General features: G+C 45.6%; 1 protein-coding gene across 1 annotated transcript in view; it reads left to right on the forward strand.

Moving 5' to 3' along the window:
• The window catches only part of LOC116820684 (store-operated calcium entry regulator STIMATE-like), a 75652-nt gene that overhangs the window by 27385 nt on the left and 21424 nt on the right, over nucleotides 1-26843 (forward strand). The window contains exons 2-4 of the mRNA XM_032773334.2: nucleotides 11855-11903; nucleotides 13269-13364; nucleotides 16468-16589. Coding sequence (XP_032629225.1) covers nucleotides 11855-11903; nucleotides 13269-13364; nucleotides 16468-16589 — 267 coding nt within the window. The remainder of the gene's footprint in view (nucleotides 1-11854; nucleotides 11904-13268; nucleotides 13365-16467; nucleotides 16590-26843) is intronic.

Raw genomic sequence — 26843 nt, forward strand, 5'->3', positions numbered from 1 at the left:
TCCCAGATTCAATAAGTTTGATTAGTGGTTGAGTTGTGTACAGTTTCTGCTCATGAGGTTCCAGTCAGCTGTGCATGTGTTTATATTTTCAGAACTCCAAACTGCTGGACCAATTTTTGATTGATCTTTCCAAGCAACTTATCTCTGGGCTGACACCAAGCATGACAAATTTGGGCTCCAAAGGCACTCTGTGCCCAAGTTGTGAGCAAAGGAAAGAGGGGATATAAATGAAGCTAGACTCCACCTTAGCTTGCTAAAACCTGCTACAAAAATCCCAACACCTAGGCACCTATTAGAAAGAGATTAGGAATGTGAGCTTGGTCTGGCTCTTTCTTTTCTACTCAATAAATGCACATTTAGTAAATAAAATATGCAATCTTCATTATTTGTGTTACACTAGCACCTAGAGGCACCAAATGAGACTGTGACTCCATTATATGTAGACTTGGAAGGATTAGATTTTTATCCACAAATGTTGATTTGACTGTACACATACCAACTGAGGGAAAATATATATTTCAATCAATAATAATCAACATTTACAGATAGGTAAACAGAAATGCTGCCTGAGAACATATTAGTCAAAATCTATGACTTAGACTTTCAAATTAGGCTTGTTGCAAATAGATAAGTGAATGAATAGTAAAAACAGGTTTGATTTTTTTGATTTTAAGGATATTTACTTTGTATATTTTAACATGTGATGTTGACAATTTGTGTTTTAACCGTTAATAAAGATTTAGCTTTTTTGAGTCTCTCTCTATTATCATCAATTGTCTGACCCTCCAGAAATTCCCACAACTGTGAAAATTTAAATCAAATAAACTTCAATTTTTTAAAAATAATTTAGACAGCTATGGAATTCGGCCGAGCCTAATTGTACTATGTACTAGATGTACACACAACTTGTCCTGCACCATTCTAAATAGACAAGCATGGGAAGAGAGGTGTAGGTGAAAGGACTGACCCAGGGTCATGCAGCAGGCCATAAGCATAACTGGGATTAGAATCCATATCTGCAGAGTTCCAGTCCAGTATCCTATTGCCTAGAGGCCTCTAGTCAATTCTGAACTGACCCTAATGGATGGCGTGTGTTATGGCTCTACTTAGTTTGCAGAAGGTCCCTATATTCTTCCCAAAACTTCATCCAGTTACTGTTCAGTCTGTATTTACTGGAAATATGTTGTGGAAACTGCACTCTGGAAGGAAAAACTCATCTCTTCGCAGAGGGTTTTTCAACTTTCAAAGAAACCAGAGTCATCTTTGTGGATTTAACTTCACCAATAACCTTTTAGGTCACAGCTACTGAACTACTTCACTTGCCTGCTTAAGCCCCAGTAATCTTGGCTGGCTTTCTAGCTTTTAATTCAGAGACAGCCTGCCACAGCTCTACCCAGTAAATGCCCTATTAAGCAGTTAATTATTTCTCTATAATACTAGCTTTTATCTTTAATACAACAGTTTTACTGTCTCTGATAATTACAGTCTCGGATAACTCTCTTAAATCTAATGAGGCGTGACAAGCCATGCTCAACAAGGCACCACACCATTAACTTCTTACCTCTTATTTGTCATCATATCACACAGAATTACTGTCTTTCTAGCCTGAGCAGTTCTGGATATATAACATGTCATTTTCCATTAGGACAGCAATGAGAATAATCACGGACGCCCCTGCTGCCAGGTTAATGGTCAGCTGGGTAGTTTGCTCAGTGGTCTGCAGGTGCTGTTAAACAGCTACTCCCTTTCCAGTTTGATACATTTCTCTGCACTTCAACACTAACTGATCTTAGATTTGGAACTGTTTGAACTGGCCTGTAACCCTTTCTCCCATGCACAGAACAAGACACAAGTAGCCTCCCAAAATTAATTTTATTGCAAAAAAGGCTCCGTTTCCGTCATTTGATAGCAAGCACTGCACACATTTTGTTGCAATAACATGCCAGTCCTGTATAACGTCCCAAGAGAAGTGGCGGCAGCTTGGAATGTTTCCAAACTAGACTGGACAGGGCACTTAGAGAATGTTGGGAATCATTAAGAAAGGGATAGATAATAAGACAGAAAAGATCATATTGTCTCTGTATAAAACCATTGTACGCCCACATCTTGAGTACTTGGACTTCTCTGGTTGGAAAAAAAGGGACAACTAAGGGGAAGATATGATAGAGGTCTATAAAATCATGACTGGTGTGAAGAAAGTAAATAAGGAAATGTTATTTACTCCTAATAACACAAGAACTAGGGGTCATCAAATTAAATTAATAGGCAGCAGGTTTAAAACAAACAAAAGGAAATATTTCTTCATACAGCTCAGTCAACCTGTGGAACTCCTTGATTACCTGCTGCACCTTAAGTGTCAAGGCCTCGTGCTTTCCTCCATCAAGGTGCACTTAGCAGCCGTATTGGCCTCTCACCAGCTTGTCCAGGGCAAATTGGTGTTTTCACATGACATGTCTACTCGGTTCCTAAAAGGACTAGAGTGACTCTTCCCACTAGTCTGGGACCCAATTCTGCAATGGGACCTCAACCTCATCCTCTCGAAGCTTACGGTGCCTCCCCATGAGCCCCTGGCCTCTTGTTCCACTTCACTCCTATCATGGAAAGTGGCTTTCCTTGTAGCCATTACCTCAGTGAGGCGAGTCTCTAAAATTAAAGCCCTTACTTTGGAGCCTCTTTATCCAGTTTTCTACAAGGTCCAGCTGTGACCCCACCCCGCTTTCCCGCTCAAGGTGATGTCCCACTTCCATGTTAACCAGGATATCTTTCTCCCACTTCCCTGTCCGAAGCCGTACTCCACCACAGAGGGGAGGCAGCTGCACACCTTGGATGTCCGGCGCGCCCTAGCATTCTACCTTGAGTGCACCAAGCCCTTCCACAGGTTGACCCACCTCTTCATTGTGACAGTGGACTGGATGAAAGGCCTTCCAGTGTCCTCGCAGAGGATCTCTAACTGGATCACTTCCTGTATCCGGTTCTGTTATGAGTTAGCATGGGCCAAACCGCCACCTATATTGAAGGGCCACTTGACCAGAGCGGCCTTCCTAGAGCATGTCCCCATACCATGTGGCGGCTCTGCAGACGCTTTGTCTTCAGTGCACATGCTCATGACACACTATGCCATCACCCAGCAGGCCAGCGATGATGATTTGGCAGAGCTGTGTTGCAATCGACACCTTCATGAATTCCTACCTGCCTCTGTTGACACTGTTTGGGAGTCACCTACAATGGAATGGACGTGAGCAAGCACTCGAAGAAGAAAAGACAGTTACCTTTTCCGTAACTGGTGTTCTTCGAGATGTGTTGCTCACGTCCGTTCCGTGACCCCCCCCTCCTTCCCCACTGTCGGAGTTTCTGGCAAGAAGAAACTGAGCGGGGGAGGGGAGGAACTGATGGTGCCCCTTATTCTGTGGCATACAGGTGCCAGAGCCAGTCCCCTACAGATAGCACTGAGGGAAAAACTTCCAGCACTGGTGCATGTGGTCAGCACATGCACCTAATGTGGAATGGACTTGAGCAACATGTCTTGAAGAACACCAATTATGAAAAAGGTAACTGTCTTTTTTTGAGATGCGCCTTGCAGAGGGCAAGTGCAGCTGTCTTGCCTAAGAAATGTGTGAGGAGGAGGCATTTCTGATAAAAGTACATATCTGATCCTCTGAAAGCACAGGGGCGTTGAGCAGGACCCCCAAACTTCATCTCACTATGGTGGGATTAAGGCTGAGAATATTAACCCTGCTTATGGGTGGAGTAGACCTGAAGACTGGCTCATGATCAGGACATAAAGAGGAGACATGGTAGAGGTGTACAAAATGTTACTGAAAAAGTTGAGTACAATAGGAGTGACCATTCTCATAACATAAGAAACTGAAAGTCAGCAACTTCAGAACTGATAAAGAAAATACTACTTTACTCTAGGACTGGGTGATTTGGGGGAGGAGAATTTTATTATTTGCCAAACAGTTTATTTTGGGGGGAGCACCAAATTTTGGTCAAATTCAGCAAATAGTTTGGCTGAAAAAAAAAGAAATTTCAAGAAGCTTCATTTTGGCCATCTCCAAGATGTTTTGAAGTTTTAGGTTTTTTTTTTTTTCTTTTGTTTCTTGTTTTTGATTTTTTAATTTAAAAAAAAATTAAAAGAACCACTCGAAAGCCAAAGAAATTCATTTTGGGTCAACTGAAAAATTTTGTTTTGACCCAGAACAAATGTTTGTTTTCATTTGGTAAGAAACTCCAAGAAATCAGTTTAGCACCAACCTGGTTTGGCTCCCAAACTGAAGAATTAATTATTGGTTCAGTTCTACTTCATGCAGCGTATATTTTTCCTGTGGAGCTCACAGCCACGGGATATCACTGAGGTGAAGAGTTTAGCGGAATTAAAACATAAACCACGACATGTGAATAGCTACTGTGATCCATACCATGCACAGCAGTAACCTAGTCTCTGAGGCTACTCGGTAAATCAATCTGATATCTGAAGCTGGTGCAGACGGCGGCTACTTGCTTGACAAGTTGGTAGGAACACAGCACCAGAGTTCCATGGTCTCCTCTGATTTTTCAGGTGCCATGTAATATTTTGGATTTGACCTATTAAGCCCTAAATGGGTTGGGATCTACCTACTTGAGGCCATCTTGAAGCATGCCATTCTGTGCAGTTACTATCAACAGAAGCACTTAAGAACATAAGAATGACCATAATGGGTCAGGTCAATGGTCAATCTATCCCAGTATCCTCTCTTCTGACAGTGGCCAATGCCAGGTGCTTCAGAGGGAATGAACAGAACAGGCAGTCATCAAGCGATCTATATCGTCAACTCCCAGCTTCTGGCAAACAGAGGCTAAGGGACGCTCAGATCATGGGTTTGCATCGCTGCATATCCTGGCTAATAGCCATTGATGGACCTACCCTCCATGAACTTATCTAGTTCTTTTTGAACCCTGCTCTAGTTTTGTATCTCCACAACATCCCTTGGCACCGAATTCCACAGGTTGACTGTGCGTTGTGTGAAGAAATACTTTTTTGTTTGCTTTAAACCTACTGCTTTGGGTCATTAGGTGACCCTTGTTCTTGTGTTATGTGAAGGAGTAAGTAACGCTTCCTTATTCATTTTCTCCACATTAGTCAAGATTTTATAAACCTCTATCATATCCCCTTTTAGTCATCTTTTTTCAAGCTGAAAAGTCCCAGGCTATGTCTTCACTACGTGCCGTATCAGTGGGTAGCAATCGATTTCTCGGTGATCGCTATATCGTGTCTCATCTAGACGCGATATAGTGATCCCCGAACGTGCTCCTGTCGACTCTGGAACTCCACCAATGTGAACAGCGGTAACGGAGTTGACGGGGAGCTGCGGATGTCGATCCCGCGCCGTGAGGACGGTAAGTAATTCGATCTAAGATACTTCGACTTCAGCTACATTATTCACGTAGCTGAAGTTGCATATCTTAGATCGATCCCCTCCCCTAGTGTAGACCAGCCCCCAATCATATTAATCTCTCCTCATACAGAAGCTGTTCCATACCCGTAACCATTTTTGTTGCCCTTTTCTGTACCTGTTCCAATTCCAATATATCTTTTTTTGAGATGGAGCGACCATACCTGCCCACAGTCTTCAAGATGTGGGTGTACCGTGGATTTATATAGAGGCAACATGATATTTTCAGTCTTATTATCTATCCCTTTCCTGATGGTTCCTAGCATTCTGTTAGCTTTTTTTTTTTATGGCTGCTGCACATTGAGTGGATGTTTTCAGAGAACCGAGTCACAGTGACTCCAAGATCTTTCTTGAGTGGTAACAGCTAAATTAAACTCCACCATCTGAAGGTTGGGATCACTTACTCTCAACTTTAGAGAGCTTTGGCAGTAATGCTTATGCGTAAGGGATCCGTCTGGAATCTATTCCCACCCTTGGTCCAAACTCTGCCAGTCCTGTTGATCATCAGGCTACATTGAAAGGCCTGTGTCTCCACATGTGGTCCTGATAAGGGCTGCTCCTTGTTGCAAAAAGTCTTTTGCAGGTCGAGATTTTTTGGCATATGTAGTGTATTTAGTTTTCTAAACTGGTCAAGGGTGTAGCGTAATAGGCTTTTGTTTATAAATCAGAATGAAATAGGTGGGTCTCCTGTATATTATCTAAAAGCACTGCCACCCTTACGCATTCAAAAATCAGACTCGGTTCATGAGATCTTTGGAATCTTTATTTGCCTCCTGCTGTTCTGAGCCTTTAGGGGTCTCATTTCTAGGCTTTGCCCCCACTAACTGTGATGGCTAGAAACTTATGAAAGTAAAATCTGTCTATTAATCACAAGATTCTGAGAGCTGGGACTCTAAAAACACCAAATTGCAAGACTCTCTCAACAAAATCATGAGCGGGCAACACTAGGAGAGAGGAAAAATGTCTGTCCTCTCAGTGTGGTGGGGAGGTTAGGAAATAACTTCCCTAAGGACAGATTATGCCATAATTGTTGATTACAAGGGTCCTTTGCGCCTTCCTCTGGAGCATTTGGTCGTGGCTACTGTTAATGTATTACGGGATTAGATGGACTTCTGGTCTGATACAGTGTAGCAAATTGTCTGTTCCTATCAACAGAATCTCCTACCTTATGGAAAAATGCAGAGCATGGGGCTTGACTAGTAGATGGAACCCAAGGCTAGGAGTCTAGAGATCTGGGCAGCCAAGCATTACCCCTGCTGGTACTTATTATGACTTGTCTATTTTGCCTTGGCATGCAAAGAGTGCAATCAAGATGGCTTTGCCTACAGACTTCCTATCTGACTTTGGATAAATTGCTGAATTTCCCTTTGCCCCAGTCTCTAGAACAAGGATATTCTTTACTCGCTCTCACAGTAGAGGAGCAAGGATAAGTTCTTTGTGGTTTGTAAAGCATTTCTGAGAGCCTCAGTTGAAAGTTGAGGACAGAATTACCCAGCATCACTTACCTGCTGAGATCTGCAAGCGTGGAACAGTGAAGTATCGTGGAAGGATTCCTAGTGATGAACCCTTATGCAGGTATTACACAAACACATAAGATGGTGCTTACCCACCAGAGAGTTTACAACCAAAGTATAAGAGAAGAGACAACAGGTGGATGGGGGAGTAGAAGAAAACAATGAGATTGTATTTGGTGGCATGGATAGGCAATGGTTTCAGCACATACCTATTTTGGATCTTCTAATTCTTTTAAAAGCAAGTAGATTGCAAAGCCTAAGTACAGTGGCTTAAAGTGGTGATAAGACAGGCTACCTTGAAGGCCTGTTCAGACTCCTGCTGTCATCAGCTTAGTAACTACTTGAGTATTGCTAATATAATTAATAATCATGCCTAGCTACTTCAGCTGGCATGTCTAGTACATTTGTAAGGGTTGGACTATTAGAGTTCACTGAATATCCCCTAGCGATATCTTCTCTAATGGGATTATACATCATGTTTATTCACTGATGCTCATGTGTGGTGTTAGCCTGTCCACCTGGTGACACGGCATCACACAGTGTCCCACTAGATGGCACTATTCATCAATCTATCACTGAAGGCTCAGCTTGAATACAACCGTGGTAAATGGGATGGGGGGCAACACTTTTTGTGGTGATGGTGGTGTCTGAAACTTTCTGACGTGGAAGGAAAACAATCACTGACTCCAAAAACTGTGTTGGGGTCCCGCTCCAAGCTGTCAAAGCTTTTCAAAACAAACCGTCCATTGTGATCCATCTTAGAATCCTAGAATATCAGGGTTGGAAGAGACCTCAGGAGGTCATATAGTCCAACCCCTTGCTCAAAACAGGACCAATCCCCAACTAAATCAGACCAACTTCTGTGGTTTTAACTGTCATTACCAACTTTCTCCTTAGAATAGCCTTCCTGATTCATACGACTTAGCTGGAAGGCTGTAGTTTTTTGGGTTCAATGCTATACTCGCTGCTTTCAGATGGTCAGGTAGTTACTATTTGTATTGGGGCGTAGGGGCCACAACTCATTCTGCTAAGGCACCGCACAAAAGCAGACTAGGACAATTCCAGTAAGCTCTTTGGGACACAGACTTTGCCCTTTCCGAGACCACCTTCCAATGCTCATGTCACCGTGTACAGTACAAGCCAAAACAATCTGACCAGGGGATTCTCAAACTGGGGATCGGGACCCCTCAGGGGGTCACAATATTCTTACATGGGGGGTTGCAAGCAGTCAGCCACCCCCTCAAACTCCCCTTTGCCTCCAGCATTTATAATGGTGTTAAATATATAAAAAATGATTTAATGTATAAGGAGGGGTCACACTCAGAGGCTTGCTATGTGAAAGGGGTCACCAGTACAACCACTGATCTTGACAAACCACTTTTCCAGTCCAAATGTGCCCCTAATCCATTACTACTTAGGAATGTAGCTGCACAGAGCCCCCCACCCCCCACGATGATAAATGTGGGAGCTGTTATAAGTGACTGGGCTAGAAATGAATTGCTGTAGTTATTCGGTAACTGCAGGGACCTTTCAGGCTTCATTCATAGGGGAAAGTCACTGAGATTAGCCGCCTCTTCTGGGAGTTGTGGTGGGAGGAAGCATTAGAGTGGTATGTGCTACCTGCCCGAAGCCAGCCTGCCTGCTGTCTAACTTTTGGTGTACAGTTGAAGTAGATGGCTCAAAACTCTAGTCGCTGGGGATTCGCTGTGTGTGAGGCACTTCTGGAGACCCTTGCAGTGGAAACACCTAATGGAAAGCAGGCACCTCAGATGAGGTAACACATTTGAAACCAGCTTAGCACAGCTACAAATATTGGCTTCTCAGCTGCAACATCCATCTGTATTTGAGGAAGTTTTTCTCCATCTCTCCCTGATCCTGCTGCTTTCACAAGTTCTCCTTATGCTAATGTGATTCCCTCTCCCTCCAGGGCTGACAAAGGAAGTGTAGTGATATTGTCTGTGTGCATGCGCACACTCTGAAATGAATGCGAAATCCCATTACCTGTGCCCAGTCACGTGTTCATCTGCACTATGATTGCATCTTGCATCCACTCTACCCTTAACCTAGTTCCCTTTTCCAGGAGAGTCTCAAGTGAGAGTCTGTATCACTGTGGCCTTTGTTTATACATGAGCGAAGGAATGTTGGCAAGTGGTTACAATACCAGACTGGGAGTCTGGAGAAATTCAATATATTCCTAGTTCTGCCATTGACTACTGGTGTGACCTTGCGCCAGTCACTTAAGCGTTCTGATTTAGTTTCCTCCTTTAAAACAGGGTGTGGATACCTATCTCAAGTGGACTGACAGGTTTAATTAACATTGAACATGTTCTTGGGCCTGGTCTATGCTACATGGTTAGGTCGACGTAAGCTGTCTTACATTGAGCCAGCTGTGGAAGTGTCTTCACTTAAGTTTGGCTCCCACCACCGTAAATGACTCTATGCTGATTTAGTAACACTAGCTTGACTGTTACTGGCCTTCAGGAGCTGTTCTGCCATGCCCCACACTGACAATAGAGCTGAGAGAAGCGTTCCTGGTGAGGACGCACACGGCCAACACGAGGAGCAAAGAGTGCGCACGCACAAGCGATTTAATAACTGCGGTGGCTGCATGTTGTCATAAATTAGGGAGATCTAATTTGTAGTGTAGACATGGCCATAGATGGAGGTGCTATGTAGTGTCAACCTGATTAAATAGAAACAAGAACTTGCTAGGAACCTGCAAAGACTGTTCAGTCAAATGTGCCCATTCTTGTAGTTAGTGGGTGTTGTGGTGGCTCATAATCTTACTTTTTCCACTCTTTCAACCCTCTCCTCTATTATCAGTCACTTCTGTCTTTCTGATGAGCTTATTTTACCTGCTGCTGAAGAGTCTGTCAGTCCACGAGCTGTTCTTCTCAGTAAGAACGGGCTGAAAACTTTGGTTAAGCCTTTACTTTGAGATTATATAACTGTATCTTGTGCAGGTGGTTTGCACTATTAAATGTTGTGTGTACCCACCCTATTGCTGTGCCATCCAACCTAGTTCTTCTTGTGTTAGTCTCTGCATTAGTATCTTGCAATTTCTATAGTTCCTCTACAGCGAAAGGCAGTTAAGTTTTGGTCCAGGATATCGCTTCTGTCCTGCAGCAGTCACATGTTTAAATACAAACCCCTCCACTTGAAACTTGGGAGACGTAAAAACGAAAGGGTTCTTATCAAGATGAACTTGCCCACACTGTACGTGCTGCATGTTCAGTCGCAGTCAACCATTGGTTAACTCCTCTATTATGTATGAGTTGGATAACATTTTGATAATGCCACCCATGACTTAAATCAAGGTTGTAGTTTAAAATGTTACTTTCAATTTTTTTTTGGAGGTCGATAATACTGAATTTGGAGTGGTTTATAGTACTTCATTTTGGAGTGGGGCAGGTGTGTGTGTCTCTTCTAAATCATTTTTCTCACCCCCAATTAGAAACCATCCTTAGTTGACAATTAGGAACTTCATAGAGTCACAGTGATAATCCGGTCACCATCTCTGAGGCTTAAAGAGACTTCCAGCAGCTAGGAATGGGAATCAGAAGTTTACAGCTCAGATTAGATTGATAAAATCCTAGAACTAGAAGTCAGAGGTAACCCAGTGCACCCAGCTGCCACTGTAGAGTTGTCTTCTAAAGTCCTGTTTATTGTCAAGAAATACTGCACTCACATCCTTCATATCCTTGAAATCGCAGTACTGTGTTTAAAAGTGGACAGGCCCATAAAAGCACACGCCTGGGGCCAGCGGCATGCCTGACTTCAAGAGCGATAGAGCTTGAGCCAAACTAGTGAAAATATTTCTGGTGTTAACTGTCTGGTGGTTTTATAGGTGCATGATCAGTTCTCGTGTCTCTGCTCACGTTCCAGCTTGCAAAGCTCAACCAGAGCCTTTGGCTTAGCCCTGAATCTCCCAGCTTGGCCAAGTCTAAATGGTAGAATCTAGCCCAGGGGCAGGCAAACTTTTTGACCTGAGGGCCACATCGGTTTCCAAAATTGTATGGAGGGCTGGTTAGGGGAGGCTACACCTCCCCAAACAGCCAGGCGTGGCCCAGCCCCAGCCCCATCTGACTCCCCCTGCTTCTCGCTCCCTGGTGGCCCCTCTGGGACCCCTGCCCCTGATTGCCTCCTGCCACCCTATCCGACCCCTCCTCTCAATCTTGATTGCCCTGCCCTATCCAACCACCCCTTCTCCCTGACCATCTCTGGAACCCTTGCCCCTGACTGCCCCCCGCTGCCTCATCCAACCCCTCCTCTCAATCCTGATTGCCTCTCCCGGGACCCCTAGCAACCCCCTGTTTCCTACCCTGTGACTGCTCTGACCCCTATCCACACCTCTGCCCCCTCCCAACACCCCAAACTCCCCTGCCCTCTATCCAACCCTCCCCGCCACCCCACTCCCTGCCCCCTTACCACGCAGCACAGAGCACCGGGTCAGGCCGCGGCTCTGCAGCTGCACTGCCTGGCAAGAGCTCACCACCCAGAGCATTGCGCCGGCGATGCAGTAAGCTGAGGCTGCGGGGGAGGGGGAACAGCAGGGGAGGGCCGGGGGCAAGCCTCCTGGGCCAGGAGCTTAGGAGTTGGGCAGGAGGGTCCTGCGGGTCACAGTTTGCCCACCTCTGCTCTAGGCTCTCGCCTAGGCTTCCAGGTGACCGTTGCTGCATTTGTTAAAGTCTACACTAGATTACTTAAATGTATGGAGTAACCCTTTTTTCCTAGCCCAAAGAAGGCCTTGGTGTGTCTTGGGCTGAATATAACAGAGGCAAAACAGACTCTAGAGAAATGTCAGGGTTTGTTGTAATCATCCTACCTTCTAATCTTGCTGCTTAGTCCAATTATACAGTAAGGTCTCATTTCCTTGTAAATCTGACCTTTAATTATCTGTCTTTACAGTAAAGCGCTTTCAGGAACCAAAAGAAGAGAGGCGTCCCTGGAGGATCTGGTGAGAAATAGCGTTTTTTAAAATCTCTGAACTAAGGGGAATAGATTCTGTCTTGCAGAACGGTTTTTTATGTTTACTCTGATCATTAATGGGCTTTTAGGTCCTTCCTGTTCCTAAATGTTTAACGTGGAAATAGTGAACAGACTGAAATTCTTAGTGGTGTTACTTCCTATAAAGTTCCCATCACATTATGGATGAAATTGATTGGTTGAAATACTGTAATCCTAGATGCTACAGAGTATTTGGCCCTGTTTAGTACTTTTTACTGTTCGTTGAGAAGTTTCCAGGCATTACCAGCTCACTAGCAAGTGAACTATTTATCGTGAGCTCCAGACAGCTCTATGCAGTTCCCAGCATAATATTTGTTATGCTGCAGCGAGAGCCAAGTTAAGAAGCCTGCTACACTTGTGCATTTGTAGCTAAGGATGTATAAACAAGTCTAATATCAAGGACCGACTGGCTTCATGGCCATGCAGGAGAACCTCTCATCACTAAGAGTATGTCTACACTACCGCCAAATCGGTGGGTAATGATCAATCTATCGGGGATCAATGTATCGCAGCTCATCTAGACGTGATACATCGATCCCCAAATGCGCTCCCGTCGACTCCGGAACTCCACTAGGGTGAGAGGCAGAAGCGGAGTTGACAGGGGAGTGGTGGCCATTGATCCCGCGCCGCGAGGACGCCAAGTAAGTCAATCTAAGTTGATCTAAGATACGTCGACTTCAGCTACGCTATTCTCATAGCTGAAATAGCGCATCTTAGATCGATTTCCCCCACCCACCCTAGTGTAGACCAGTCCTAAGATACCAGCTGAAATCTGGCCCAGATCAGTAGTCACCAAAAGCTTTCACAGTCTCATGTCATCTTACATGGGCTCTGAACAAAGCTGGTGATTCAGTCCTGTTCCCAGTATACAAACGGGGAAAGCACCATCACAGTTGGTGCTGACTTCCTTCTTGCTGATAGCCTCAGCCAGGAGGCCTAGGCCTGAATGGGCTTATAGAGGTTCAATTCTCCTCCCTCATCCCCACCCTGTTTCCTAATAGCACCCTCACTAATGCTGCATTCACTGTGCCAGGGGCTCACATCCAGTGATCTCTCTGACATGAATGTCTGGTAATGGTGTAAATGCATGAGTCGTGCTTGCTGCTCCTCGTGGGGGTGGGGTTTTCAAAAGCGTTTGGCACCAGCTTACCTCTGCTTCCGTTTACTTCAATGAGAGCTTCTGGGAATCCCACCTGTGGATTACAAAAGCTCCTTGTACCAGGCTTGATCTGAGGTCCCCATCTTCGTAATGTGATTTTGTGTGCCGGCTAACACTCTACTGCTGCTGTTGGAAAGGTTGTTGCATCTATTTCAGGTTTTATGATACCTCCAAGCAAGCAATAGGTGCCCTCTTCATTCATTTTGCTAATGTTTTCCTGTCTGGTCATACTGCAGAAGATCCCTGCTCTCTGTGAGTACAGCATTGTGCTTGTGTAGCCAGCACACCTTCTGGGTGTGGTGTTCTGTCCCGGAGGGGGTGTAGGGGAGAGTTTGCTCGCTCTACAGCCTTAGCTAACAGGCAGGTGGCTTGTAGCTCACGTGGTAGAGGCGCATGCACTAAGTTCCAGAAGTCCCAGGTGCACTCCTGCCTGCCGATGCCCAGGGTCTCTGGGTGTTACACTTGCATTAATGTTCTATAATTGGGACTGGAGGAATCTAAATTCACTTGCATGTATTGTCTCTGCTGTAGAAACAGACACTGACTTAGATCCTCTTAATGCTGTTAATTCCCATCTGTTTCTCTCATCTGGTTGGAGGCATCTGGGGTTTTCAAAGTATCTGGCACTCTACTGGAAGTGCAAAAATGAATGTGCATCTGCATTCCTAGTCTGCCGGTGCAGTTGTTTGGGGGGCAGAGCTGTCCAGTGGCTGAGATTCTGGAGATCTGGGCTATGTTGCCAATTGCTGTGACACCTATGTGGGGCAGAAGAAGGAAGATTTTCCCAGTCCTTGTCAAGTACTCTGAGACCTATGGATAAAGTGCCATATACATATTGATGGATAATATATTTGCACATTATAATTGCATTTGGTACTTATGCAAGGTAAATGTGTAATTGTCTCTTGCATGTCTGACTTTCTGAAATCAGGCATTTTAGAGGAGAATCATAGTTTAAAATGTCTGCCTTTACCTGTAGCAGTGTTGAAATCTGTTACTCTTTTTTTTTTCCATCTGATTTTCATTCAGTGTCACTTTCTGGCTCTCCCGCACTAGCATTTGCATTCACACTATTGTAGAAGGCTGAGGGAGGGGTGTCAATCAAAAGAAAGAGTTTGCCTTTCTTTTGCCACAAGTCATTTATTCATACTAGACTTAACTCCTCCTCAGCTTTTTTGACTAACTCCATTAGAATTACTTGGAAACTTCTCTGGCCTTTGGTATACGGGAGGTCAGACGAGATGATCACAATGGTCCTATCCAGCTTTAGAATCTCTGAAAGCCCAGCTATAGTTTTAAAAAAACAGTTGGCTCAGAAAAAAAATGGTAGTATCTCTTTAAATGGTGTTGGCCCAGAGTTGCACCTACTCTTCTAACAGAGTATCTGTTTGCAAAGTCTGTGATTCTTCATAGTTTTAAACAAAAAAACGCAGCAGAGGTCTGTGTTCCCCACTTCCTTAACATATATGTTACTGTTAGGTAGGGTTGCCAACCCTCTCCTTCACCAGGAGGCTTCCGGAATCGGGCTTTATCTCCCAGGGGCTACTGAAGCCAGTCCAGGAGATTTTAGGCCGCTTAAAGTCCAGCAGCGCAGCGGGGCTAAGGCAGGCTTCCTGCATGCCCTAGCCCCATATCGCTCTTGGAAGCAGCCAGCACCCCCTTGGGGCCCCTGGAGGGGAGGGATCTTCACATGCTGCCCCTGCCTACAAGCACTGCCCCCGCAGTTCCCATTGGCTGGCTGCTTCCGCGAGCTGCTCAAGGCCAGGGCACGCAGGGAACCTGCCTTAGCCCTGCTGCGCCGCCAAATAGGAGCCACCCAAGATAAGTGCTGCCCAGCCAGAGCCTGCACCCCTCACCCCCTCTGCACCATAACCAGCTCCAGACACCAGCGCTTCAAGCACGTCAGGCAGCCTTCAGCGGCTTGCCTGCGGGAGGTCTGCCGGTCCCGCAGATTCCGCGGCAATTCAGTGGTGGGTACGCTGAATCCAAGGGACTGGGGACATCCCGCAGGCAAGCCGCCATGCTTGAGATGGCAAAAAAGCTAGAGCCCCCCACCCCCGACCTCAATCCCAGCCCAGAGCCCCTTCCTGCACCCAAACTCCCTCCCAGAGCCCGCACCCCCGACCCCCTACCCCAGCCCTGAGCCCCTTCCTGAAGCCAGCAACCCAAACCTCCTGCGTCCCCTCCCATACCCAAACTCCCTCCCAGAGCCTTCATCCCACTCTCCCTCCTGCACCCCAGTTCCCTGCCCAGTCCTGAGCCCCCACCTACATCCAAACTCCTACACCCCCACACTCCCTCCTGTACTCCAACCCTCTGCCCCAGGCTCAGCCTGGAGCCCCCACCCACACTCTGAGCCCCTGGGCTCCAGCCCAGAGCCTGCACCCCCTCCTGGAACCCAACCCCCTGCCTGAGGCCAGTGACAGTGAGTGAGGGTGGGGGGAGAGCGAGACGGAGGTGGGGAATGGACTGAGTGAGGCAGGGCCTTGGCGAAGGGGTGGGGCAGGAGTGGGGCCGCAGGGAAGGGGTGGGATGAGGGCAGGGCAAGGATGTTTAGGGTTGTCAACTGCCTAATCACACAAGCCCAATGTTAGGGACTATAGAAATACTTAGTCTATGCAATCTGAGCCCTGAACAAGGTAATTTTGCATCTCAGCTTTGTGCATGGACTCTATGGCAGAAGAGATACAAAGCCTAGGCCCTAATCCTCTAAAGAAACTTAAGCACGTGTGTAACTTTAAAATATGTATGAGGCTACTGAAATCCCAAAGAATTACTCTTAACACTGAGTAACAGTGCAGTGATGATCCAGTGTGTATGGGGAGGGAAGATTTGCTCAAGTGTTCCCAAGGTGGTTATAGATTAAAAGATGGAAAGATTGGATATTGAGATAAAGCCCAATTAATGAATATTTCAAGGCACTCTTTGGAGTTCTGAAAAGAAAATCTCACACTGTGTTCATAAATATACAATAACTCAAAACTGGATACTGATTTCCTAACTACCATAGAAGATATTCTCAGGCTAATTTGATCCTGTAACATATCATGAACAGGATCTTCTTAGAACTTCACAGATGAGGAGTTGGGGGACAAGGGAGGCTTTGGACCCAATTCTCCTTTCATTTGTGGCTTCTCGCTTATATAGATTCTGTGCGAGGAGAACTCCATTAAAGCCAACAGTGATTTCATACAAGGAAGGAGAATTGGGACTACTGCATATAATGAAGCTTGTCTTATCTGCATGGGGACTTCCAAAGTATCTATCAGAATCTATTTTGATTCACTGAGAGTTAAGAACCCAGCTGAGCCTGAATTTAAGTGTTACACAGAGTGTTTTCTCCCCCTTCTCTTAGCTACCTAATGAATTTCATCCTCGATGCCACACTGGGGATGCTGCTGATCTGGTTCGGTGTGAAGGTTGTCTCCTGGGTTGTGGAGCATCAGAAGTATACATGCCTAGTCTTTGGAGAGTATGGTAGGTATAGGACAACCTGATCCTCTTCCTTTCCCTCCAATATTTCTATATCATCTTTGCACAAAACACACAGCAAGTTCACACTTCTGATGTTTACTGGAAGATTCAGGCTAATGGAACTTACATTGGGTGCATTCAAAGAAGATACTTTAATACTTAGATATAATACTTAGTCCTGCTTTGAGTGCAGGGGACTGGACTAGCTGACTGCTTGAGGTCCCTTGCAGTTCTGTGATTTCAGATGAATAGTTAATTCTCAAAGGTACCTGTCAGTCATGCTAGAAATTAGCTTTCATATTAAAAATGTCATGAAGTCATTCGGTAACAAATAAATCAGTATCCACAAACTCTTCCTACTCCTCAAAAGTAAAAATTTCCCCCTCCAACTCATTGGTGAGGCACCCATTCAAGCTGCCTCTCTAGGGAAATACATAAGCCTTACAGCACTTTCTAAACGTTGACTAGTCAAGGATGCTTTGCACTTGGGTGGAGAAAGTGTTTTGAAACAAGGAGCCGTAGCTGAAAATGCCTAGCCAGCAGTCTCATCCATTTGGGGTTGCATAGGCCCTAAAGAATAGAATCCAGCCCAAAAACTCTTTCTAGATCGTGGGTTCAGAAATTACTCAGTCACTTTCTGTATTTCTGAGATTCTACCATCATCTTCCCTTTATTTCATCCCCTGCTTTGGGATCTGAGAGGCTGGTTTCTTTTTTCAGACATTTCCACTAGAGGGTAGCACTTGTCTTTCTAAATAAAAGATGAAGTTAAGTGAGTACAGTACTTCTGTCTTTCGGAGGGGAAGACAAATAATTCTTCCCTACTGCTTTGAAAAGTTCAGGGTTTTTTGTGATCTTAAAGACCCCAGACTGAAACTTCAGCATATCCTACAGAATTCCCTTCTGTTCCTAGACCATTCCATCAGTAAAAGCCACATTCTCACTTTTCCATCCCTGTAAAGGTTTAATTATTACGAATACGTTAATGAAAACAGGATTGACTCCTTTTTTCCCCCCTGTTGCTTTTCATCTGGTAATCTAAGCAATTAGAGTTTGATCCAAAGTGAAATCAGGATAGACTCCCATTGACTTGAACTTTGGATCAGACCCTTGCTTAGTGCGTCACATCTTGAAAGTGCTGTACAAATAAATAAATCCTCCCAGCAGTCCTGCGAGGTTAGGTTCCTTCCACTAGAAACAGAGAGAGAGTTAGTTTAAAAGGAATTGTTTAGTCGCGATTCTTCCTGAAACATCGAAGCTTTCAAAAGCGTCTGATGTCAGTTTGAAAAACAGGCATACGTGAGTGTGAAGTGTGGAATTTGTATGTCTCAATGCAGCCTTTGTTATGGGCTCTCTAACAAAGCTTCCATACTTTTGTAAACACAATCCCAGATTACCCTGCAGTTGTGCCTCTTGTAGCTAATTAGTGCATCTAATATCCATTCTTTCCTACAGCAAAAAAACCTTTCATCTAAGGTCACAGTTCCCAGCCAGATGGCTGCAACCTCCTCCCTTTTGGCCCTCTGACCACTCATCTGCACCCTTCCAATTGACACACACAGATAGCAACCAAGTTACGTTCCTGCCCAGATGACCCTCCCGAGATATTGTGGAGAGTTAAGCCTTTCTTCTAGGGGAATTTGAATGAAGAGAGTGTAGCAGTGCTGTGAACTTGCTAAGGCAGGGCACTTCTTGCCTAGGTAGTGGTATGGGAGGTTTGGAGATAGCTGCTGGAGAAGCAAAGGACCAGATGGCTGCAGAATTATGCAGGGCCTTGAAGACAAAGACAGGAATCCTAATCTTTGATTTGGTGGAGCAATTCAAAGTGGGGAGGATCATCTGAGCAAAACTGTAGCTTGGTTGCTGTCTGTGTATCAACTGACAGATGAGCAGTTAGAGGGCCAAAAAGGAGGAAGCTGCAGCCATCTGGCTGAGGGATGAGACCCTGGATGAAAGGGTGATGGATTGTTGTTTTATTGGGGGGGGGTCTGTAGGGATAAACGAGGATGGATCTTAGATGTACTAATTAGAGGAAGAAGTGACGGTACCTTGATGTGGCCTGGATGGTTGGGGCACAGAGGGGCAGAGTGACGTTCTTGTGTATATAAGAGAAACAAATGCTTTAAACTTCCTTGGTATTTTAAACTGAATGTGTTTTCTCCCCTGTCAGAAGTTCCAGGTGAGCACTTGGCTCTTCAGGAAATTCAAGCGTTTCCCTTGGAGACAGCAAGTGGAAGTCTGGTGTAATGGTTAGAAAAGTAGGGAAAGAATCTGTATCCTTGGCTTTATTTCAGATTCTGTACCAAACTTATCAGCATTATTGTAGCTTCCAAACTGGACTGTAGGTTGTCTAATGGTCAGTAAGCCAGGGTGACGGACTTCTGTTCTCCCAGGCCTGCCATTGTTACTTTGAACCAGTCACTCAACCTCTCTATCAAACTTTTTTCATGTTGGGGCACTCCCTAGAGGGAGACCTTGAGCCGATAGGAGTGTTGAGGTTTTATTCAGTGTTTGGCTTGCTCTGAGATCATGGCACAACATAATTGGCGAGAAACTTTATAACATGTTTGGCTTTGAAATTAAAAAGATCCATGGCTTTCGCAGCAGCAGAATGACTTGTTTTGGTAGTTCAAGCCAGGCTTCTGGAGAGAGAGGTTAAAACTTTATAAAAAAGCTCCATTAATCTTCTCCAAGATTCAGAAGTGTCCCTAGCTTCCGTTTTCCAGAAGCTGGGAATGGGTGATGGGATGGATCACTTGATGGTTACCTGTTCTGTTCATTCCCTTGGAATCTCCTGGCACTGGCCACTGTCAGAAGACAGGATACTGAGCTAGATGGACCATTGGTCTGACCCCATTATAGCCCTTCTTATGTTCTTAAGATTAGTTAAAGCTTTGTTAATATGAGTGAAAACTTCCCTGCGTTTTTTGCTCAGCTGCAGGCATGGAGGAGGGAGAAGAAGCTGCCTTTTTAAATTAAGCCAGCTAGAGCAAAGTCCTCCTTGCTTAGGAGGAAGAATGCCAATTGGCTAACAAGGAGAATAGCTAGGGTGCTGTCTACTGTCCAGCTTGACTGCTTTTTGTTTTAACTGTTCCTGGATCCTCCACACTTTTGGAACGTACTAACTCTTAGGGGGACTAAAGTCTTATAACAATGACCCAATACATTGGAGATCAAATTTTGGACAATTCTGGGCTTTATTGGGAAATTGCTGGATCCTTAAGAGTTGCTCTTGCTTTGTGTAAAGTGGAACAGATTGCTGTAGCTGTGCTCCTCTTGCGTGTAGAAGTGGCACCATGAGCAGCTCCTGTCCAATCTTCTCTCCAAATTTCAGTTGTGGTTTCCCCCTGGAATATTGTCCTCTCCGTGCCTAGTGCTAAAACCTCAGCCTTCTTCAGGCCTGGGGAAGGTAACCAGAGTGTCTGAGGCTCTGTTTTCACTAGAAATGCTGCCATGGTAGTGCTGCAGTGTAGACACTCCCTGCAGTGACAGGATGGGGGTTTCCGATTGCTGTCGTTAATTCATCTCCTCAAGAAGCAGGAGCTAGGTCAACTGAAGAATTCTTCCATCGACCTAGTGCTGTCTACACCTGGGCTTAACTACATTGCTCAAGGGGATGGATTTTTCACACCCCTGAGTGATGTAGTTGGGTCGACTTAACTTTTTTAGTGTAGACCTCGCCTGAGCTAAATACAAATTGGGAAAAATTGTTAAGCAGAAGGAACCCATGTGTGCTGTGGGAGACCATTTAAAATGAAGTGGGCAATTAGGGGTTTGCAAGCAATAGGGAGCCATGCTGTGCCAAGCACCTCAGACTCGCGTGAAATCATGGTTCCTACCCCAAAGAGCATAGTCTCAAATAGACAGTATGCTAACAAAGGACTGGGGAGAGGGAACAATGAATATGTGCTGTGATCAAGGTGCAAGTTACTACGTTGCACGTCAGTTTTGCTTGAAAATATTTTTTACATCCCTTCTCACCTGTTCATCCCCCTACCTACATCCTCATCCCCCTCCTATAGATGCCTTTCAGCTTTCTCTCCAGAAAGGAGGGCTTGAGTGGCTATTTCTGGGATATTAACCTGTCGTTCCAGTGACTCTGGAGGTTCCAAGCATGGTGATTTGGTCAGTTTGCTGGCTGGAGATGTAAAGACGTGCTGGTCGGAACCCTTTAAATGCTGCTTAGTGCCCTATTGAACTTGGCTGGTCAAAGTTAGCTGCAGCAGAACATGCTCTGTGCCAGCTGTTGAGTTTAACTGAGGACCTGTGTGGGATGCTTTGGGGCCTGTTGTCATGGTATTTATACAAGATTTCCATAACAAGTGTTCCCACGTCCTGGGCAGCCAAGGGAAAGCGGTCTGTTAGTGCTTAAATCTTACCAAAAATATCCAGATGCCGTGGGGAGGGGGACTGACTTTGCATTCTAGCTCACTGCTCCTGTATGTGGGGGAAAGTGGAGGGGGGACCCTAACAGTCCAACACCACCAAAGGCCTGATCTCTCGCTGCCTTGCCCCCCTGGCAGTGTTTACACCTGGGCAAAGCAGGTGTGAAACTGGAATTCTGCACTTGCATGCACCCACTGTGCCCAGGTGCAGATGCCTCCGCAAGGGGCAGTGCACTGGGGAATCGCTGTAATGCATGGAACTTATATGGGAATTAATTCCTGCAGTTGTACGATATGAAAACTGAACTGAGAATAGGGCTGTACTTCAGTTACCAGTGGTTCAGGAGAGGAGTCTGAACTGAAACAATGGATCCAGGACCCTGCCCAATCTCTGGGCTGATCCAGTGCCCACTGAAGTCAGGTCTCTGACTCTATCCATGTTCATGTTGGATTTGGCCTGCCTGCCACACTTGTTGGCAGTCTTGCCAGATGCTAAAGGTGATGAAAATCTGCTCTGATAGGTGGTACCTGCACCTTCAATATGAGTTGCATTGAGGCAGCTTATGCGAGAGGCTTGTGCCTTGCTGCCCTTGATCCTGTGGTTAAATAAGACGTTCTTCCCCAGAGTTAACAAGCCGGCACTCTCTATCAGTGTTGTGTTCAATTAAATGTTACCTTTAAATGCAAATTTACTTCCAGCAGAATTATTACTGTACCTCTTTGTATGCTACTGTAGAGTATTCAAACCATCACATTCTCAATTTCCATTTGCCTTCTAGCTTCTATTTAGCTCTTGGGTTTGCAGTTAACCCTTTTGTATATGCTCCGTGCACATATGGCTTTGTAAAGGCAGTGAACAAAGCTATCAGACAGTGATGTATGGGGTTTGCTGACAGCTCAGTGCAGTAAAAGCCACATGGATTAAAAGTAATCCTGTTGTGTGGTAATGGCTTGGAGTGAGAGAAAGCAGCGCTGCTCATGAGGTATTCAAGCTCTGCAAGCTACCGGGAGGCTCTCACCCCCAGCACAACTGGAATACATGAGACATGAGGAGGAGGACATTCCTGTATCATGGAGACACGCGAGTGAAGACTCAGATGGCTACAGCAGAGAAGACACTTTCTTCTAACACTTGCTAGCTACAATGCAAGAATATCTTTGAAGGCTTTTATACACAGGATTGGAATTTAGTGTTTGCTCAGGTCAGATGATCACCTCTTTCCAAACTTACCCTCCAGTGTCTCCAGGAGGTGAGTCTGTCCTTATGGGACTTGCGAGAAGGCTATCTGGGCCTGTGTCAGAGGGAGCAGTACATGGGTCTGAGGATTCCCTGTGGCTCACTCTCTCCTCCTGTTGATGGTTACAGGTACAAAGTGTCCCTGCTGATTTTGTTGGATGATCAGTGTTGATCTCAATGAGGAGTTGACCAGTCTTCAGGCTCTTGTGGAAGTGGGTGAGAAGAATCACTCGGGGGATTTCTTGCCTCACCTAAGAAGTCTCAAAAGCTGGCAGTGTGTATCCTTTCTCCCCAGACCCCGCACTGAGTCAATTTACTGTTCACTCTTCGTATTCTTCTGGGGAACGATTTATCCACCCATTAGGTTTGACACATGAGTATTAACCATTTGCTGTTGGCACCATTAAGACTTTTTTGCAGCTGCCAACGGTCAATAGGTGTGAGATTCTGCATTGTTCCATCCCTACTATTGAATTTGTATGTGCAGGAGAGAGGAGGCAGCTTTCCCAGCAGCATCCATGCTATATGAATGACGTGCTGTGATCTAGATTTCCCTGTAGTCTTAACACAAATGCTGTAGCCTGCGCTCTCCGAGACTGACAAGGGTAAGGAATTGGAATGTAAGCTCAGGTAGGATCAGACTGAATCAGTTGTGACTGGGGATGAGGACACCCTGTGTATGTCTTGAGTTTGCTACCATTCCTTGCAATCTTAGGGGTTGTAGTGGATCCATTGTTTCCCCTAGATTCTCAGGTATCAACTATGGCAAATAATGTGTTCCACCCGTCCCTCCTCTCCGCCCCATCTGTAGTTCAACTTGGCGGCTGCACGGTTTCCGTGGCTATGGAATCTCAAGGTCTGATTAGGACACGTTCTATGTGAAAAGCATCTGGAGCCTTTAGTTAAAGCAGAATGGAGCATCATACCCATTGATTAAAGCAGTCTGCTCTCAATGACCCAGGGCTCTGAGCTACCTGCCTAGAGTCTCCTGTGTGCGCCTAGGAAGGTGTTGCATGCCATTCTGTAAAACCCGAGTAGTTTGGGACCCAGTTATCTGAGAGGTGAGATCCATCACGATGTGTGTGGGGGAGGTTTATGTTCTGCCAGGCTGTCAATTCCTGTACTAGCGGGTGTCTTATGTGAAGGAACCATGCATCTAGATGCTTCCCTTGCTGGCTGGCCAAACCTGGAGTGGTGAGTGCCAGGGCACTGTATCAGATTGAATTGTTCAAGCCTTTGGCTGACCTGTAGATCAGGAGAAAAGAAGGGGTTCTCTTATGCCTGTTTAATGCTTCTTGTAATATTGGCACTCTTCCTTGCCGAATAGGACTCGGACGACCAAATCACCACACATAGCATCCCAATGGCCACCTGCTCACTGCAGCTGATTGCTTCCCTGGGCTAGATCTGAGCTCCTGGCTGAAAATGAGAAGATCTAAATCCCACTAACAGAGCCATCAGCCATGCAGCCACTTAAGAAAAACCATAAAACAGTTTGACATTTGCCCCAGGCCAGAGAGAGATTTTTGGCACTGAGCAGCCTCTTGTTCCTAGGAGACCAAACTCCTGCAAAGTACAACTCCAAAACCCACAGACCCTCTGGTCAGAGGATGAAAACCAATGCATGTCTAACCCTAAAACTTCTATATGCTTAAGAACTGAGTCTTCCTCTGTTGCATTAAAACATTTTTTTTTCTCAGTTTTGAAAATTAAAAGGAAGAACGTGGACGAGAAGGGACAAAACAGCTAAAAAGAAACTGCTCTGAGCCACACTTGTTGCTTGGAACATCTCAGTGCTGGGATCTGTGCCTCTTTGACAGCTCTTCTGTTGACGTGTGCAGTTGGTATGTGGTGGAGAATAACCATGTAAAGGGGTAACCACATGAGCAATGTTGCATTGAGATCACCAGGCTAGAGAATCGAAGCATTCACAGTGGAAACCCTGAACCAGGCAAAACTTGCCTGGTTTAAACTCTGGCCTGGCTTATTGAAAGTTTCAGGAGTCCAGGCTGGTGTCTGGTATGGCAGCACAACCAAAAGGTGCAGCTCCATCTGTTTCCAATGTAACTGTTGGGTTTGCTTTGAGGGTTTTTTGGATCTGTTTTTTTTCTCTCCGAAATGCCAAAGCAAAGAGCAGGTTTGCAAGGCCACATGGCTAAAACTAGCTGAGTTTTGCACCGCTCTAGTTAAAGGGTTTAGGCAGCCTCACAGTAAACACAAGGCTTAGCCTGGTCTCCGCCTTATTCTCTTCTTCTTCTGCATGAAGGAAAATGAGTTCCCCAATTCCTGTGTGGCTCTGCAGTCCATCTGGCTGTCCTGTAGTGTGATGGCTGGAAGCCTTTGAGAGGGAATAAAACTAGCATCTGTTCTCTGGGACCATGTTCCCCTGTGATGACTGAATCTGTAGCTAAATTTCCTTATCTCTGCCTTTTAAGGACTTTCACAAGAGAGGATGGATGGAGAGGCAGTGTGGTCCAGTGGGTAGGGCACTGAATCTGGGATTTGGGAGAGCTGGGTGCTATTACTGCCTCTGCCAGTGACATTGGGCAAGTTCTTCTACTTGGTGACTCATTTCTTCTCAGGGTGTCAGCGCTTTGAGGAAGAGATGAGGCAGTTCAGCACCCAGCACAATGGGACCCTGACTGCAGTTGGGCCCAGTCCAATGCATTGTTTATATTAGGACTTCGACATGCAAGATCAGGGTACAATTTCTGGGTGTCGCGCTGTCTGGAGCGGCTCACAAGTGACAGTGCCTACCTCAGAGTGGACTGTCAGAAAACAGGGCAGACCCCCAAGCCTAGTGCTGTGTTCTGTCATCAGACTTCACCAGGGCAGTGACAAATGTGAACTCCTGGATCACTATGCCAGTCTTACCAGGGAGGTACAGACAGTCCCCTTAGATTCTCTAATCTATCTTGCCACCCAGACAAATTGGACTTCGTGATACAGTGGTTACTTATACCCAAAATCACATCACATTTAGGTTGCTTCCCGTCCCAAAAGACCAGTCACTTACCGCCGTTCAGTTGGTACTCTAGATCTTATGCCAAAGACAACAGTGGTGGCCAGTTCTATAGTAAACTAACTTAAGATTTATTAGCTAACTGAAGACTACATGAGGAACTGCTGTATAGATGCTGCTTCTGCAGTAGCCGCTGCTGTTGCCCTCATTGCCAAGAAGGCTAATGGCATATTGGGCTGTATTAGTAGGAGCATTGCTAGCAGATTGAGAGAAGTGATGATTCCCCTCTATTCAGCACTCGTGATGCCACATCTGGAGTATTGCATCCAGTTTTGGCCCCCCCCACTACAGAAGGGATGTGGACAAATTGGGGGGAGTCCAGCAGAGGGCAACAAAAATGATTAGGGGGCTGGGGCATGTGACTTATGAGGAGAGGCTGACAGAACTGGGGCTATTTAGTCTGCAGAAGAGAAGAGTGGAGGGGGGGGGGGATTTGATAGCAGCCTTCAGCTACCTGAAAGGGGGTTCCAAAGAGGATGGAGCTCGGCTGTTCTCAGTGGTGGCAGATGACAGAACAAGGAGTAATGGTCTCAAGTTGCAGTGGGGGAGGTCTAGATTGGATATTAGGAAACACTGTTTCACTAGGAGGGTGGTGAAGCACTGGAATGGGTTCCCTAGGGAGGTGGTGGAATCTCCATCCTTAGAGGTTTTTAAGGCCCAGCTTGACAAAGCCCTGGCTGGGATGATTTAGTTGGTGTTGGTCCTGCTTTGAGCAGGGGGTTGGACTAGATGACCTCCTGAGGTCTCTTCCAATCCTAATCTTCTATGATTCAATGAAATGAGTTATTGAGAAGTGAAAGCAGGTAAAATATATGCACAGGTGAGTCACAGTTTAATTCCAAATGGTGGCAGTGATGTGATAAGTTTCTTTTCAAGGTACCCAGATTGTCTCTGGATATCTCCACTTTGCATCTGGTAGACTTCCCTGGAAGAGTCCAAACAGTCCAGAGGTGTAGGGTTCTTCCTTGAATCCATACTTGTAGCTTCTCACAGAAAACGAGCTGACAGTGTCACTACACATGTGACCTTTTCCATGGATGATGGAAAGTGAGGAATGCATTTTGAGTCTTTGACCCCTGATCATAACAGACAACAGTGACCGTTTTCTTTGAAATTAGCACTTTTCTGTTAAAGTTCTTCATTTGCATTCTACAAGGCTTCTTTCTCTTTTGATGAGTTATTTAGTTTCAGGAGTAAATACAATGTGAATGTTTGCAGCTACATTATAACAGGATACAGATAAGTGAAAATAATGCAAGTAACATCCCACCAGTTTTCATGAAGTTTAAACACCAAATTCCCTTTTTACATTTAACAATCACTTTGATCTGTACCAGTGGTTCCCAAACTTGGTTCGTGGCTTGTTCAGGATAAGCCCCTGGCAGGTTGTGAGACGCTTTGTTTACCTGAATGTCTGCAGGAACCGCCGCTTGCAGCTCCCAGTGGCAGCAGTTTGCTGTTCCTGGCCAATGGGAGCTGCGGGAAGCAATGTGGGCCGGGCCATCACTTCCTGCAGCTCCCATTGGCTGGGAATGGGAATAATAATACACAAGGGAATTGGGCTGGGGCTCTGGCATGAGCTGGCACCTGGTCTGCCAGTGTGTCACGTGTGGA

Source organism: Chelonoidis abingdonii, chromosome 1 (assembly GCF_003597395.2).
Source record: "Chelonoidis abingdonii isolate Lonesome George chromosome 1, CheloAbing_2.0, whole genome shotgun sequence".
In the NCBI taxonomy this organism is placed as follows: Eukaryota; Metazoa; Chordata; order Testudines; family Testudinidae; genus Chelonoidis; species Chelonoidis abingdonii.